General features: G+C 45.7%; 1 protein-coding gene across 2 annotated transcripts; it reads left to right on the forward strand.

The window, feature by feature from the left end:
• Positions 1-6507: 6507 nt before the first annotated feature.
• On the forward strand, positions 6508-16377 carry AMER2 (APC membrane recruitment protein 2). 2 transcript variants are annotated; one of them, XM_081045968.1, is made up of 2 exons: positions 6508-7448; positions 7827-16377. In XM_081045968.1, the coding sequence occupies exons 1-2, from the start codon at positions 6611-6613 to the stop codon at positions 8690-8692; spliced, it is 1704 nt and encodes a 567-aa protein (XP_080902094.1). In that variant the 5' UTR covers positions 6508-6610; the 3' UTR covers positions 8693-16377. The 2 variants fall into 2 exon arrangements, with proteins under 2 accessions (XP_080902094.1, XP_080902093.1); XM_081045967.1 differs by having other exon boundaries at positions 6508-16377.
• The last annotated feature ends 473 nt before the right edge of the window (positions 16378-16850 follow it).

Genomic DNA, 16850 nt, shown 5'->3' on the forward strand with positions numbered 1-16850 from the left:
CCCAGAATGAATACATCTGCTGAGATTTCTGTCTTTTGAAAAAAGTAACCTTGTGGTGATAGATGGTAAATGAAACATAAATGAAAGTTGCGTGAAACTGGATCAGGGACTAACCCTAAAGCACATGAAGAAAGCCCAGTAGGTGGTTTAAATCTGGGATAGGAGTAAGCCTGGCTATATGGGGATTAACCCATCATGGAGGAAAACGTGGATATTTTTTTCAAAAGAGAAAAAAGTCACAGCCCAGCTGCTGAGGCCTGACCATACTGGCCAGCGGCAGGGCTGGAACAAAGACACTGCCAGCCTTCAGTGGAAACTTACACACTGACCACAGTCTCACCTGGATGAGTCTCCTAGTTGCCATTAAGGGCTGGCATCCTGGTCTATTCATGACAACACCCAACACACAGCAGACCCTCAATAAATGCCAACGGACCCAGGTAGGCAACAAGGAGACCCTTCGTACAAAACTCTGCAGATGGCAGTAACCACAGTCAGGTACTTAATTTTGTCTGTTTCAAACATGCGCTAAGTGTATTTGTTTTAAACAAAAAAAAACCCATTTTCTCCAAAGGAGAAGGCTAACGAGTATGAAGAGAGAGTTGGAATGGACTATAGAGATTGGAACACCGACGTCTTGCGACCTAATAGACAGTCTCGTGGGAGGAGAAGGCATGAAGGACAGTGACTCGACTGAGGTGCCCTCACTGGGGGACATGGAATGCTCCCTTTCTCCAGCGTAGCTGTAGGATGGGTTGATTTGTGGCAGGTTCTGCTAGTTGACCACTCTAATATGAAAGGTTTTTTGTTTTGTTTGTTTGTTTTTTTGCATAAGACAAGGTCATTTAAACTTCAAGAGCAAAGGTCCCAAACTAAGGGATACGTTGAAAAGAATACGTATGTGTTTTTGTCTGTTGGCCCAGAGTACTTAAGCCCCCAAGACTCTGGTGAATAGCAGATAAGAATTTAGAGAAGAAAGAATACAGAGGGTCTTTACACCTCCACGCTCCAAAGGATGTTAGCTCCAAAGGATAGGACCCAACCCCCTCAGGGGACTTGGGGAGCTGAGAGCAGAAAGGACCCTGTTGATGTGTGTCTGGAGCCCTTATGTGTGTCCCCTGTGCCATCACAGCAGGGACGGGGGGCAGGGGGAGACGTGGGGGAGGGAGATGTTGCAATATGGGGCGAGATAGGACCAGAGTGACATGGGAGAGCTAGGGAACATTTTTGTGTCTCTGAGACTGAAGCTGAAGTAGCTGAGAAAGGGAGCCAGTGATCCAGAGGTCTCATGTTTTGAAGAGGGGTCGTGAGGCAGAGGACAGCTTGCTCACGTGGCTGGAGACCACGTGGGAATGAGTGACCTGCGCAGAGGGCCTGCCTTAGTTACACAGGGTGCTTTGTGCATAGTGTCTGTCTGCTGAGAGGGCTGTGTGATGCTGCTTCGTGTCAAGAAGCAGATACAGAATAAAGATTCTTGAAGATGAGTGAAAGTACACCAAGGGGACATGTGCTGGGGCTTTTGTTCATTTTCTGCAGCCCCCTGCCAGGTACACACTCTTGAATTCCTGTGCCTGGCCTCCTCATTAACACCTGTGGGCCCTCGTCTTGGACTTGGTTCTCGTTTGCACCCCTGCTAGGATTAGCTCGTTCCCACTGCCGAGTTGGGCCACTCCCTAAAATGCATCTGTCCATGCCCAGAGCCCTGGCAACTGGCCCACACGCCCTCTGCTATCTGACCTCATTCTGCTCTGTTTTTGGCTTCCCTGCACCCATGCTGGTGCCGACAGCTTGAAGGAACCCCACTCCACTCTGAGATGGACTCTATACTAACAGTCTCTCTAGCCCAATAGCAGAGCAGGAGGAAAGGGAATTCTGGGGAGGAGCAGACTAACGGTTATGGTGTGATATGGTTTTCAGGCCACTCTGGCTTATGTGCAGCAGCTAGGAGAACAATAATCATCATAGCGTTTCTCTTCTTCTATCCTATCCGCTTTGTGGGAACTCAGACATACCTGTTAGGTTCCTCCTGGATAATCCTCAGAGATATGTATGCCTAGATCGAGTCTTCACCATTGGCCACCACCATTTTCTTTCTTGTTTACTCCGGCTGGCAGTGATACTCTCTTCTCATTGCCAGCAACCCCAGAAATGCCACCTGTGACCTTGAAATCTGCCGAGGACCTTCACTTGCTGGAACAACACACGTCCAGTTTGAACCCACCAACATTAACGTCTGTGCCAAGGTCACTGGTGACTGCATGGAAGGAACAAAGGTGAAGTGTTGACTCCGCTGGCAGCGGTGATACTTGTTGTGGGGACATGTGTCCCTCAAAAGATATGTTCAAGTCCTAACCCTCTGTACCTGCGAATGTAACCTTATTTGGAGATCGGGTCTCCATGATTAGACTAAGATGTAAATTAAGACGAAGTCACGCCCAGCAGGGCGGGCCCTTAATCTCATCTGACTGATGACTTTATAAGAAGGAAGGAGACACAGATAGACACATGGGGGACAGCCTCATGTAGAGACAAAGGTAGAGTTTGGAATGATGTGGCTAGAAGCCAAGGGGTGTCAGTGGTCGCTAGCAGTCACCAGAAGATGGCAGAGAGGCCTGGAAACTGCCCAGTGCCAGTCTTGCCAGCTGCTACACGGCCCGTGCCCCCTGGGATCCACCAGCGTCACAGAGAAGTGCTCATTTTGCTTTTATTTGGTCTTTTATTGTGCACCCCCTTGTCCTAGGATCCAGGTTCATACCCATGGGGACAGACAGGCCCAGGTGACATCTTATGAGTGGTGACACCTGCCGAGTCAGAACACCTCATGCTCTGAGCTTTCCGGTCCCTCCAGAGTCAGCATGGGACCCTCTCTCCTCTTGAGATGCGCGCTCTGCCTTCGGCAGCTTCAGTTGTGCCTTGGGGTTAATGTGGAAAATTACAAGTTTGCTGGGCTATTTACACTTGCATGTCACTAATTAGAAATGAATTTCTCCTCTGAATAAACGTATACCTGGAATAGCTATTAACCCACAGTGAAAGCCATGTTCAGGAAAAATCAGGAATCAAAACATGCAAAAGAAAACAAAAACTTCAGTGTAACTCAGGGCTCACTGCACCCAGACGTCTCTTATCCTCACCTGCCCACCCAAGAAGGAGGGTACAGGAAAGTGCCAGAGTGTCGGACCCCTGGGCCAGGCTCCCTGAAAGAGACATCCACACCATTCTCTCCTGGCAACTGTGCACCTCACCTTGTGGTGTCAGCTTGTATGAGGCCCACGGCATCCCTCAGAGGGCAAGGACAGGCCTCGGATATCTGGACAGAGTGGACTGGGGGTCAGGGCCAAGGTTAGCAAAGCTGGGGCTCTTCCTGACGGTCCTCATAACAGGGACCCTGGGTTGGAAGATATTTGAGGGTCGTCACTGGCACCACAGGTCTTCTACATGGATGACAGTCATGGTGGCGTGGGCGGTGGAGATGGACGGAGCAGGGAGCTGGCGTCCAATTAGGCTGGGGTGCAGAGCAGGCCGAGAGGTCTGGGGATGGGAGGTGTCGGTCCCAATTCCAGTATCATTTTCAAACTTCATTGATTAAAAGCCAGCCGCCTCTTTCTTGGGGATGTTGTGACATGAGGTGTTCCACACCGCAGCTCGAAGGGCAGCTCCTCACCCAGCCTTTTCCATATTGTCTTCTGTGAGATTCCCCTCAGATTGAAAGTTCTACTCAGTAAGCTTAGGACACAGGCAGGGGCCTGAAAAATGAAATGATGACAATGGTGAGGATAAGCTCTCAAGTGCTTCTTCCTGGTTTTTTCTTTTTTTCTTGCTTTGATTATCCTGCTCCACAGACACTAGCAACACCGAGAGAGAAGCCCTGCCTGAACAACAAACCCTCTCTCGTGCCAAAAAAGAAAAGCACGCACATGTCTCCAGCAGAACCCACTTGCTGTTTACATTTGTGAAGCATTCTGTCATTTTGGAACAGCTTCTGCCTGCAACATTTGCCCTCAGCCCCTTTCTCTATCCCTTTCCACTTGAATTTTCTGTTCACAATCTGAATTGCAGGGGAGGGGAGAAATAATGAACGATGAAACCATAACCCCAAACAGGGGGTGCTTCTTGTAAAGTTATCTTCACTGTCACAATCTGTCTTTCAGGGGGAAAAGTCACCATTTCGTGCAAATGCAGTCTTTTGCTTCCCTGTACTGGACAGTGAAGAGCAACCACTGAAGGCGCAGGTAAACCTTTGTGCTGGTTCCTAACAACAGCCTTTGACTGTAACTCAACCTTCCCCCTCATCTGGTCGGGGTGGGTAGAAGGGTGTTCTCCTCATCTGTCTGGTTCGTATGGCTGTAAGTTGTAAGCTGGCTTCACTGTCCTTTCTCTGAGAGTCCCCATAACAAAGACCTTGGGTTGGAGGATACAGAAGGACCCTCACTGACATCACAGCTTCTAACGCTGTCCCTGCCCATGCCTTCCTGTCTTCCGATGGTTGGGGGTGGCGAGGAGGGCCATCATCACATTCTCCTACCTCAGGCCGATAACTGCCCACTGTCACTGGGGCACCTTCCCCAGACTGAAGACTGCTTTGTCCCTTTCTCTTTGTTTGAGTGTCTGTGTCCCAAAGGAATGATATCCATCCTAAAGTCCTTGCCAGATTTCTCCCAGGAGGCTCAAGGATTCTCATGTAAATGAGTCTGACATTTGACCTGTCCTGCTAGGTCAGAGTTCCCAGTGGATAAGTAGGTTCACCTAATTCCAAGTGTCCGCTCAGGGCTAGAGAACCAGAGATTTTTATAGACTGTTTCAGTTTCCCTGAGTCCAGTCACAAACTGCTTCAGGCTAACACGGTTTTGTAATAACCCACATCGCTAAGCAATTGTATGGTGTGTGTAAAAGAACTGGGACGGATTTTCAATTGTCCTCAAAAGGTTGTGAAGAGATAACAGATGAGTTTCTCTTTGTAGTTCCTCACACCTGTTCTCTCCCCGAGGCAGGGAGGACCCTGATTCACCATCGCAAGTGGTCAACTGGAACTGGAAACAGCCTCTCTCTGGTCTTTACACCCTGTCTGGGAGAGATGCATGCTAAGAGTGGGAGAGAGCTGATGGGATTAGAGTGCTGGGAATAAAAACCTCTCCTGAATCTATACTCACTGATTTCTTAATTTTACAAAGCAGTGTTCTCGGTAAAAATCAACAGGAAAAGGCAAGGGTACAGTTGTGAACTCCAAGGCCTACGTTCAAACCAACTGTGTTCCACGCTACGGAAGCTGCACTGACCAACAGGTTATCAGTAAAACTCTAACCTCAACCAATGGCGGCGATTGGGGTTTCTGAGTATAATGCAAGTAGCACACCAGAAATGAAGCTCAAGATGGTTCAGGGAAAGGTTACTGTCTGTATATATGTAAATATTACACATTATTAAATAACATTTAATAAACAGCACTAAATAATATATCATAGTATTACATATTTTAAAATATTATTAAACACATAGAAATTATATATATGTGTACATACTCTCCACATTTCTTTTTTTGTGCTAATAAACCCTCAGGCAGGATCATGAAATCCAGTGTCAAGGTTACAATTTAGCAGTCACCTTCAAAGTCAGGGCAGATCCCTAGGTTGGGCTGTTACCTGGGACTAGGTTTCACTTTTCCCAGGTCAAGCTGCAGGTTCCTGGGCACTCAGGGACTCTGCCAGGCTTAGGGGAAAGCCCCAAAGGGGAAGGGGCTGCGGAACAGCCCTGAGGGGTGTTGGAGCAGGGGCAGGAGTCACCCTATGTCCTGCTGGATGGAAAAGGAGAAGGTAGACCCTGGATTCCACGGACCACCTGTGGAGTGGACCTGAGGTTCTCAAACTGTATCCTCTTATCCTCCGCTTGGTCCATTGCAACCAAATGCAGCCTGGGCAGTGGCTTGGATGACCTCAGTCCCAGTAGCTGGAGTCTGGGATAAAAGCCACGGTAGTCCCAAAGGACCTGTCAACTCCCACCCCACGGAACTGTTGCACTTTCCTGGCAGAGGGTTGCTAATCTGTATTTGACTGATGGCTGGTGTTATTGTAGCAAGAATCAGAACAGGCACTAATAAGGATTCAAGACCGAGCTGGAGATGGTGCTTAGCACGGGGCAAGACCCAGCTGTAAACGGACACACTCCGTGCCGGCTGGGCTTGGTATCCAAATGTTAAGGACAGACAGGAAGGGCGTGGGAAAGACACAAAGACGCAGGATGTCCAGGATAGGTGATAAGAACACTAAGCATGTTGTGTTGGTTGATTTTTTTTTGGGGGGGGCGGTCCGTTTTGGGGCATGTTGTGAAAGAGCAAATCTAAAGGAGGAATCCGAAGGTGGGTAGGATTGGATAGAATTTGGATTCCATAATGACGACTCTAATGTCTGCCATCAGCTCGAGGCTCTGCTGCCCGCTCTGGCCACAGAAAACCTGGCCTGCAGCGCCAAGCCCAGCCGGCTGGATGGGAAGCGGGGCAGGGTGTTATATAAGCCCGGGCGGGCGGGGAGACGGTCTTTTCTGTGCGCTCTTCTGTGCGCTCCGGCGGCCACAGCAGCGGCAGCGGCGGCGGGGCTCGGGCTGACTTAGAAGACGGATGACAGTGGCCTGGCGCGAGCCCACGGCTGACGAAAGCGGCCGCTCCCGCTCGGTTTCCATGGCGACGGGCGAGCGCGGCGGCGGCGGCGGGGCTGTCAGCGCGCGCGGCGGCGGCGGTCGCGCGTCCGCGGGGGTCTGCAGGCGGCGGGAGCAGGCCGGGGCCGGGGCCGGGGCCCGCGCGGCAGACATGGACTCGCCCTGCGATCGTGCCGCCGAGACTCCGGCCGCCGAGCCGCCGTCGGGGAAGATTAACAAAGCGGCTTTCAAGTTGTTCAAGAGGAGGAAATCGGGTGGCCCCCTGCCCAGCATTTTTGGGGTCAAACACAAAGGGGATGGGAAAGGCTCGGGTCCCACGGGCATGGTGAGGAGCAGGACCCACGACGGACTCGCCGAGGTGGTGGTGCTGGAAAGCAGCAAGAAGGAGGAGCCGCGTGGCGGGGGCGCCGCGGGCGGGGGTCGGCCGCACCCGGGGCCCCCCAGGGCCGCGGGGCCCGGCGTGGGCTCGCCGGCCAGCAGCTCCGTGGCTAAGTCACACAGCTTCTTCTCCCTTTTGAAGAAGAACGGGAGGTCCGAAAATGGCAAGGGGGACCCGGCAGAGGCAGGCAAGGCTGGCGGCAAACAAAAGAGGGGGCTGAGAGGGCTCTTCAGCAGTGTGCGCTGGCACAGGAAGGACAAGCGCGGCAAGGAGGGGGAGCGCGGGGCGCGCGCGGGGGGCCCGGGCGGCCTCCCCCTGCCGGGGTCGCTCACCGCCAGCCTGGAGTGCGTCGCGGAGGAGGCGCCCCGAGCCGCGTGCGCGCCGGAGAACCCCAGCAGGGACGCGCCGCCAGACCCAGCAGGTGAGCCCGGAGGGGGAGAGCCGGGGCTGGCCTCCGCGGATCGCGCCGAAGTGCCCCACTGCCGAGAGGCCGAGAGCCCCGGGGTCCCTAACGCCACCGGCGCCCCGGGAGAGGACGCCGCGGGGCATCGGCGCGCCGAGGAGCCCCGGGCACCCCCCGAGCTGGGCGCTGGGGAGGTCCGGACGGCCGAGGATGCTTCCAGGACAGGTGACGTTCCGATAAAGACCGTCCCCCTTGTCGACTCCGACGGTGGCAGTGGCCGGGCGTCTGCCGTCCCTGACCCTTCCTCTGTTGATCCACCCTCAGACCCATCGGCCGATCGTATTTGTTTGATGTTTTCTGACGTGACTTCACTGAAAAGCTTTGACTCTCTTACAGGCTGTGGAGATATTATTGCAGACCAAGAGGACGAGGCAGGCCCCAGCTGCGACAAGCATGCCCCCGGGCCAGGCAAGCCAGTGCTCTCTCCAAAGAACCCCGGCGTGGTGGCCTACCAAGGAGGAGGGGAGGAGATGGCGAGCCCGGATGGGGTGGATGACACCTATCTCCAGGAGTTCTGGGACATGCTGTCCCAGACTGAGGATCAAGGACGAGGGCCCCAGGAGGGAGCGGCTAAGGCGGCGGCGCTGGACGCCGAGGGGGTGCCCGAGACCGCCAAAGATGCCAGGTGTGCAGAAGCGGCCAAGGACTTGTCCTTGGTCAAGCGCAGGAGGCTCAACCGGATTCCCGTGGAGCCCCATCCCAAGGAGGAGCCCACGCACCTGGAGAAGGAGCCGCAGGAAGGCGTCCCCAACAGTGACGAGGGCTACTGGGATTCCACCACTCCGGGCCCAGAGGAAGACAGCAGGAGCAGCGGGACAAAGGCAAGCATCCCCCGGGACAGCTACAGCGGTGACGCGCTCTACGATCTCTACACGGGTCCCGATACGAGCCCAGCAGCCCCTCCCGCCAACGAGGAGCCATCCTGCGTGTCCCGGTTAAAGCCCGTGTCTCCGGTCACCATCACCTGTCCGCTGCGAACACCAGGCAGTTTGATGAAGGACTCTAAGATCCCTATCAGCGTCAAGCACCTCGCGAACCTTCCATCGAGCCATCCTGTGGTGCACCCGCAACCGGCCAGGACTGAGGTGCCCAGAACCAAAATCCCCGTGTCCAAACTGCTGGTCCGCAGGGTCAGCCACCGGGGCTCGGCTGGGACCACCATCAGGGCAGCCGCGTGCCACGACAGTGCCAAAAAGTTGTGAGGTCTCTGTTGGATCACATGTCAAGGAGTACAACTCTCTGGAAACCACTAATATAAGTTTTGCTTCCCCTAAGAAAGGCTTTTAGGATTGTCCGTGCACCAGAGCCTCGAACAAGGAGGTCTTCGTGGCCAGCTGGGGCAGGAGACACTAGAGAGGGGATGCCGCACATGGGATTCTCCTCCCAAGAAAATCCCGGGCAATTATTTTCAAGCACTTTTTTTTTTCCTTTTTACCTTTAAAAAATATTGTTCTCTCTTTTCTTTAATGCGCTGAACACTCGGAAGTCACCTTTACTTGCCTTTGCAGAAAACAGGACTTAACCAAACAGAAGTAAGTGTCACACAATATTTGGTGGTGCCAGGGTCCAGAGGGCCTGGAGGAAGCTGCCAGAACCAGAGGAGTCCTCTTCTTCCATAACACCTCCTTTCCTTTCCTCTCCTCTCCTCTCCTCTCCTCTCCTCTCCTCTCCTCTCCTCTCCTCTCCTCTCCTCTCCTCTCCTCTCCTCTCCTCTCCTCTCCTCTCCTCTCCTCTCCTCTCCTCTCCTCTCTTTTCTTTTTCTTTCCTTTCTTTTCCTTTTCTTTCCTTTCCTTTCCTTTCTAGGGAAAAAAAAAGAAAAGAAAAGAAAAAGACCCTTTGCTGTTATCACTGTGTGGAAAACACCTACGAAGCTGAAAGAGCCAGGTATTTACCTGATGGGCAGAAGGTATCATTCATTGGCAGAAAATTTGCCTACTTTCAGTTGTTAGGTATGCCAATAGGTAAATATCTACCACTGGGACAAGAAAGGAGAGTTTTGGTTTGGGTGGTTTAAATCATTTGTTTGGGGAGAAATAAAAAGCTCAGCAGAGCAGGCTTTTCCTTTTTCTTTTTTTCCATTCTGTGCAGAAATCAGGATTGGGGAAAGATTTCACTAAACACCAAGAGACCCCATATTTTAGCATTTATAAACTCTCACCTTTTCATGTGTACATAATGCATATTTTACAGTTTATGCAGCTGTTAACATTTTATAATCTGTCCATAACCTCAAGTTTAAAATCTGGTTTTATAGCTGGATAAGGTAACTGTCCCCAAAACACTGATGTTCTTTTGTGTGCTGTGTAACCTGAAGCAATTCTGTTTTGTTGTATATGGGTTCTCTGGCTTTCAATGCAGGAAAAAAAAAATCTGTTGTTGATGATCCAGAGCAATAGTTCTGCCTTGTCTTGGGTAAGATTCTATTTGTTTGTCACCCCAAGCCTTGGTTTTCAGAGATTTTATGTTCGATATAAAAATTTTCGGATTCAACCATTCCTCCATATGGGGAGTCCAAAATGAAAAACACATAATGACTAACAATAGGAAAATATCATTTTTCATACCATTTGACTTCCGCTCTGTAGACTTAACGAATGAGACAGGTATGTTCAGAATATGACGTTGACAAACTTATGTGTCATAAACACTTTATGCCAAGATTTTTTCAAAAAGTGGCTTACTTTGTGTATGTTCTCTATTATTTGAGGTGAACCATGTATTTCAGAAAGGGTTCCCGTATGGTTTGAATGACAGACTGAAGCAGTTCCTCGAATGCTACTAATGTCTAATGATTCTATAGCATCGTCTGATACGCACTTCAGTGTATTTAATCAAAAAACCAGAGCTTCCACTGGGAGGTGATTCATGGTATCAGGAAGATTGGACATATCCAAAGGAAACTACACATGCGTAAATGACATAAACACTTCTATATAACTCTCGTTTTCCAGAGAGATTGCCTAAGTAGTGAACTGGTATTACATGATTTTTAAATTTGTCTTCTGTTCTATAAAGGAAAGAGTAAGGCAAGTTAAGTGTGGGAAAACCTATTTTAATAATATGAAGGAAGTAACAAAATAAGCGGACACCCAAGGAAAACAAATCTGAGCCAGTAGCACAAAGCAGGTTGCTCCCCATTTTAAATGCACAGTGTTTCAATTAGAAGAGGTGGTAGAGATTTGCCGAGTTTCTTTATTAGTCACATTACTGGCTTTTATTACATTGTGTCAGATCCTTAATGTTATTTCAAAGTAATGTTTTAATATTTAATTTCCTTATGTCTATAGATAAGGTCCTACACTCAGACATAGCCTTAAGCACTCTGAATACACCACCAGGAATTCATAAAGCAACTCACACATGCTCATGCACTCAACTGTGCACCAACTAGCAGACAAAGGCACCTATCGTAAACTTGGAAGTATTTTAGCCATCATTTCTGGCTTGAGAAAGGGATTTAAATTTGATTTAACGCTTATAGTACTATTTAGACTCAAAATACATTCATTTCCCCCTCTTGAATAGAAAGGACATAAATTTTATTCCTAGCTGTAAAACAAGGCATCTTTATTTTCTTCTTGCGCAAGGGTTATATTCTCCTCTGCATGAATCCATGACACAGTTATGTTTGTTCATTTCATTGTACAGGAAAGTTAAGAACCTGAAGTACTGATGAGAATCTTGTAAAGGCAGTCTATCTATTTATTTTGTAACCACTGGAACAAACTATTTTTGCTTTCACAGATTTGGGGCTTATTTCTGCACATACACTGCTATGCTCTGTCTTTATATAAGTAAAGGAAAGTGTCCACAAAGTTTACCTTAATTTCCCCTTGCCTATCAATTAACCAGTTATACAAGATTTAAATTTTTTTTTTACTCTTTTTTCCCTACATTTTTCATGTTTTCTTACTCTGTATCTGTAAGAATTCCACCTACACCAGTGTAATGAAGGATTCAGGAAATGAATTAAGTGCCCTCGATCTCTTGATGGGAAATAGGACCAATGCAGGAAGAGTGTGTCTTACCTTTTCCAACCATAGAAAAGGGATCCTAGTTGTGTGTGTGTGTGTGTGTGTGTGTGTGTGTGTGTGTGTGTGGCACGCACGTGCGCCAAGGACTACTTTCACTCATTCATGTTCATGGAGAGTGTTTTTTAGAATTTTAATGGATTTCTATTCCAATTATTATTAATGCATTATCAAATTTGGCCATATTTCCTCATTGTTTTTAAGAAAGGACTGGATATGGGTTAATGACACTTTTCCAGTTGGTATGTGTGATTCTGAGATACTTGGTTGATTAAGTCCCTTTAGTCAAAGAGCTGACTAAATTGGAAAAGCAAAAGTGAAATCAATTGTGGATTCTGAATTTATCAGTCAGTTTAATAGCTCTGCACAAAGACAGCCTGATTTTAATACCAGCATTACACAGTGTCACTTGAACCAGTCTATTGGTTGATGCTTTATTCTTCCATCAGCACCAATAGGGAGAAATTTTACTGCAGCATTCTGAATAATCACAAGAGGAAATGGATTTCTATTATTTCACCGAATAACAACAATGGGATATAGAACATTAAGGATTTCCTTTAGATACATTTTCCACAAATTATCTGCCTACTTAAATACAAAGTGTTTAACATCTATGAAGGTGATGACTTACTGAGTATAAAGGGTTTATTCATTAATCTCAGAAGTAGTTTTCAAGTGTTTGCATTAAAATGAACATTCAAATAGCCCTCTGCTTATGCAGTTATCAAGGTAGAAAGGCTATGTTAGGTATCAAGGTTTCTTTGAACTTTCTAAGAGTTTTTGTTATTGCCATCTTAGGGTAATTTTCAGTGACTCTGTCTTGAACTTTGTATGGAAAGATTGAGTAATGGAGCTTTCTGTCCTCTCCCTTTGTTTCCATCATGTTTGCTTAGTGCCCTCAGATAGCAGTAATGAGTCCCTTCTCCTGGTTTAACGAGTTCTGACACTTGCGTAGTGTAACTTATTTCCTGCTTGTAGTCATTGTAGATTTCTCTCCTGAACGACTGTGTGGACTCAGCCCCCCTGTACTTGGCTGTTACTGAGACATGCTCTAGTGCATTCCCACATACTTTGCTCCCCTTATCGTTGTTAGGAAATTCATTCAGGAATTTTATACTCTTGAATACAAGGAAGAAAAAGGATCATAGTTGCCTCCTGTCACCACTGAGGGTGGCCAGTTTTGAAGTTCCTGGATGAAGTGAGAGGAGAAACCCAAATATCAGCCCTACCTTGCTTCCCTCCCCCTTCTCCAGGCAGCCCAAGACATGGACAGTGCAGTTCTTACTTAGGAATTTTCAATTCATTACGGGAAAATATTTACAAAACAGTCTGAGACCAAAAGGCTAGTGTGATAGCGTAGGGTCTTAATATAGTCTGTGTGGGAAAGCAAGAGGCAAGCATTTACTTGGGAAAAAGAAACACCTGTAACAGCGTCAGGTAAAATGCTAGTGTGCTCCTTTCTCAAGGGCAGGGATTGATCCCACTCTGAAGGTCTTCTGGTGGCTGTCGTGGATTGCTTTGCAAAGCCTTTTCACTGTGAGAATAATGGTTTAAAGGAGACAGTTTATCGCAACAATAGCCACTCATAAGGAATATTATTATCTCATTGCAGATAATGTTTTCAAGGAGTGGTTCAGAATGGTAGTTTCAGGATTATGGAAAGGAGTTCCATCTCAAATTCAAAAGGGAAATATTAAAATAGTCACAACACATTTCCCGACCCATTCCCTATATCCCAAGAAAAACAAATTCACACGAAAAAAAAAAGTCACAAAGCCTCCAGAATTGAAATTGGGCACATTTGATGACTGATATTTACTTGAATTCAATGCGACACTTTCACTGGGCATATGCTGTATCTCATACTTAATAAAAACCCATTTCAGTTTGGACTTCCTACATAGCTGTACTATAATTGAACTTAATATTCATTAAAAACACCTTTATTCTATTTGTCTACCTTTTTTGGTATTTGTTGCCGATAGTTTGTGGGGTGAGGGTGGTATGGATTCAGACATACATTCCTCTAAAAATAACAACGATAATGATAACAATGGTTAACAGTTGTTGAGTAATGACTAAGTGCCAGTGACTGCTAGGTGCTTCACAAATATTTACCTGGGCCCCTTAAGAGCCCCTGGATCCTTTAATAAACTAAAACAGAAATACTAAATACTAATAGGTTAGGTAATATTATCTTCCTAATATGACATTATTTTTGTTTGTTTCTATCCCATTCTGTCCCCCTCCCCATTTCTTCTAGTCTCTGGGACAGGGATATTAAACTTTTTAGTGACTTATGATAATACAAGAACTAAAAGCTGCTTAATGTCATTACAAGCACACTTTCACTAGAACAAAAAGCTAAGCCAAGTCACGAAGCTAGAAGTTGTTTTTGTGTCTGAGATGATGGTGGAGCTCATGTCACTGACAGGGAAACCTGTTAATATAGGCAAATAGGAAGGCAACCTGCCTTGCTCTGGAAGTATCCTCTCCTGGGGAGCACCATCAAAAGTATGTACAGAAATCTCTTCTGTTGTTATGGTGACACTTCTTCCCTGAGAGGCTGGCCGTCATTCTGAGCACATTCCACTTGTTTTCACCTCAAGCCCAGTCTAGGCTTGTTCTGGGTGTTCTGGGTTGTTTTTTTAGATAAGAACTAGTTGAGTGATTCCCTTGCCTTGATACGGTCCTAAACTTCAGAGATAAGCTCCTGGCTCTTTCAAAAGTAGAGCATCTTACCTTCTGTGTACGGCCGTTGAATCCTGACCTACATTTTCTGATTCATTAGTTCATTCAACTAGCAGTAATTAAACACCTACCTATAAGTCTGTCACCATGAATTTGAGTATTTTACATTAAATTAAAATAACGAACTAACACAGTTAATTTAATGTAAACCACATACTGGGTGTTTACTGTGCTGGGATGGTGCTCTGTGCTTTCTTTTCTACTGTGATCTTGACTGTTCACAAGAGCCAGACAAGGTCGGTATTGACTCCATTCTACAGAGGAAGTAAATGGTGCTCGCAAAGGTCAAATATCTTGTCCAAAGTCACCCATTTAATAAGTGATAGAATTTGAACCAGAAATCTCACTCTATAACTCTGGCTTTAATTATAAATCTTTAATCAGCCATATGATTCAGTTTTCCTGTAACTTGTTTTAAGTTAGAAACTGATCAAAGTTCTGAACTGCAGGAGTCAAACCAGATTTTTATGATTGGGAATACCATTAAAATGATGTCTATTTTAGTTAAAAGTGAACTTGTGTGTTTTTTTTTTTAATTACTTGATGGCTTTATATAGGCAAGTCTAAAAGGAGGTCTCATTGTCTAGCAGGTTTTTTTTCTCAACTGACCAGTCAACATCTTGGACCGTATTCACCAATTAGAGTTACGTACTAGCAGGTCTATATACAGGTTTTATAATCTGATGACTGCTTTGTCACTAATAAAACCAAAAGCAATTTCCATAGTAAATCCGACAGGTTGCAACCTGAGTTTTCTTCCACTCTGATTCTATTAAGGTGCCACTCTCAGTATTTAGGGAAAATTTGTTTGAAATTGCATCATAGTGACATTAACAAGGTTAATAGTAAATAGTAAAATTAACAAGGTTATTTTACTAATATATGGGCTACGTACACTTGGTAAAAAAAAATTTTTTTGGATCTCATTTTAATGAGATGCAGAGGAACATTTCAATAAAAGGTGTTCATTTTATTGAATTGTAAACTGGGATAGTTTTTGGACATTATTCATTAATTGGGTGAAGTAACTTTCTCCTTTATGTGAGAAGATAACATTTTTAATAAAATAAAACCTAGGTTATTGGCTATTGGAGACATATTAAACTTTCTGAGATATCTACCTGGATCATTTAATAAACTAAAGCAGAAATATTAAAAAATATCTGGTCAAATTGCAAAGGGGCATAGAGTAGGCACACAGTAAATACTCATTAACATGTGAAATGGAATTCGTGAACCTTCTGAAATAGCTACATGACAACCATTTATCCCCCATTACAGAGTTATTTCTAAATAAAACAGTAGAAACTCGAACAAAGTAATGTATAACGTTTTTATTGTTTCCAGGGTGAATTTAATTGAACATGGAGGATCTGATGGTGGTTTTATCAAGAATATCAGGGAAAACGGTTTTGATGTTATAGGCAAAGTAAATGCCTGTCATTTTTACTTGACTCCAGCTATCAGTCAGGCTCATTGCTAACTTCAGGTTTTGCCCAAGTTATTGATACGAAACATCTCAGTGTAATATGAGGAATTGCAGGTTATTTGAAAATGACAAAGAAAACCCGAATGGGAAACTCCAGTTCTCTAATTAGTTTTCCTGAAAGTCAGGCATGTCTTTGAGGACGAGCCTTGGGCTGTATTATTTTTGTGCACAGGAGGAAAATTGTTAGTAGGATTATAGATATTATTTTTATAATAGAATGTTAAATTCCCCCAAAACATCAAAAATTGTCTCCCAGAACTACTCTATGTTTTTAAAACTTGTTTTAAAACACGGATTCTAAATAGCAATAGAGTCTTTTCTCCTTTCTCCATTCCAATGGTTTAATGGGATAGATAAACCAATGTTTATATTTTTAAACCTGTAAATGTTTTATTTTGGGTATTTTGTATATTTGTTGATATAATTTCATTTTGTGCACCTGTCCCATTGTGCATGTTGCTGTTTTTGATAGTCACCCTTTTAATGAATGTACGAAGCTTGGACTCATAGCACTTTTTTTGTCTCATTCAAACATCTTCAAATGAAAATACAACACTGCCATTTTAACTGTTGTGTTTAATTCTGTCAATAAACTTTGTTGCTCCTTTACAATTATAGTGAATTCTATTGGTTGTTATTTTTCCAGGATGAATTTTATTTACAGCCTTTCCAATTTTCAGAATTCATACTCATGACGGTGATGAGGAGTATGTGGGTGTGTGGGTGCGTGTGTGGGGGTGCGCACACGCACGTGCACTTGTATTTGGTGGGAAGACCAATGGGGGGGCCAATATTTTTCCATGCTTTGTAAACATGTGAAAAATTATGGTTTGGTTTGAGTAGTTGCCTTTTGAATAGCTTATTCGTTACTGTGACCCTGATCGGATTTCTGAGCCTTGTACTCAGAAAATCTCCATTCCTTATAATCCAATGTGAGGCCGACTAATCTGCTGTGACTATTAGGGAGCGGCCAGTTGGAGTCTTTCTAAAAAATTGTGTCCTGTTTTTTATTTTGTTTTGTTTAGGGGGATATCTTTTCACTTCATATATCTAATAGTTCAAATCCATAGTGTTTTGAAGAGTAAC

This window comes from Rhinolophus hipposideros (genome assembly GCF_964194185.1).
Source record: "Rhinolophus hipposideros genome assembly, chromosome: 4".
NCBI lineage: Eukaryota > Metazoa > Chordata > Mammalia > Chiroptera > Rhinolophidae > Rhinolophus > Rhinolophus hipposideros.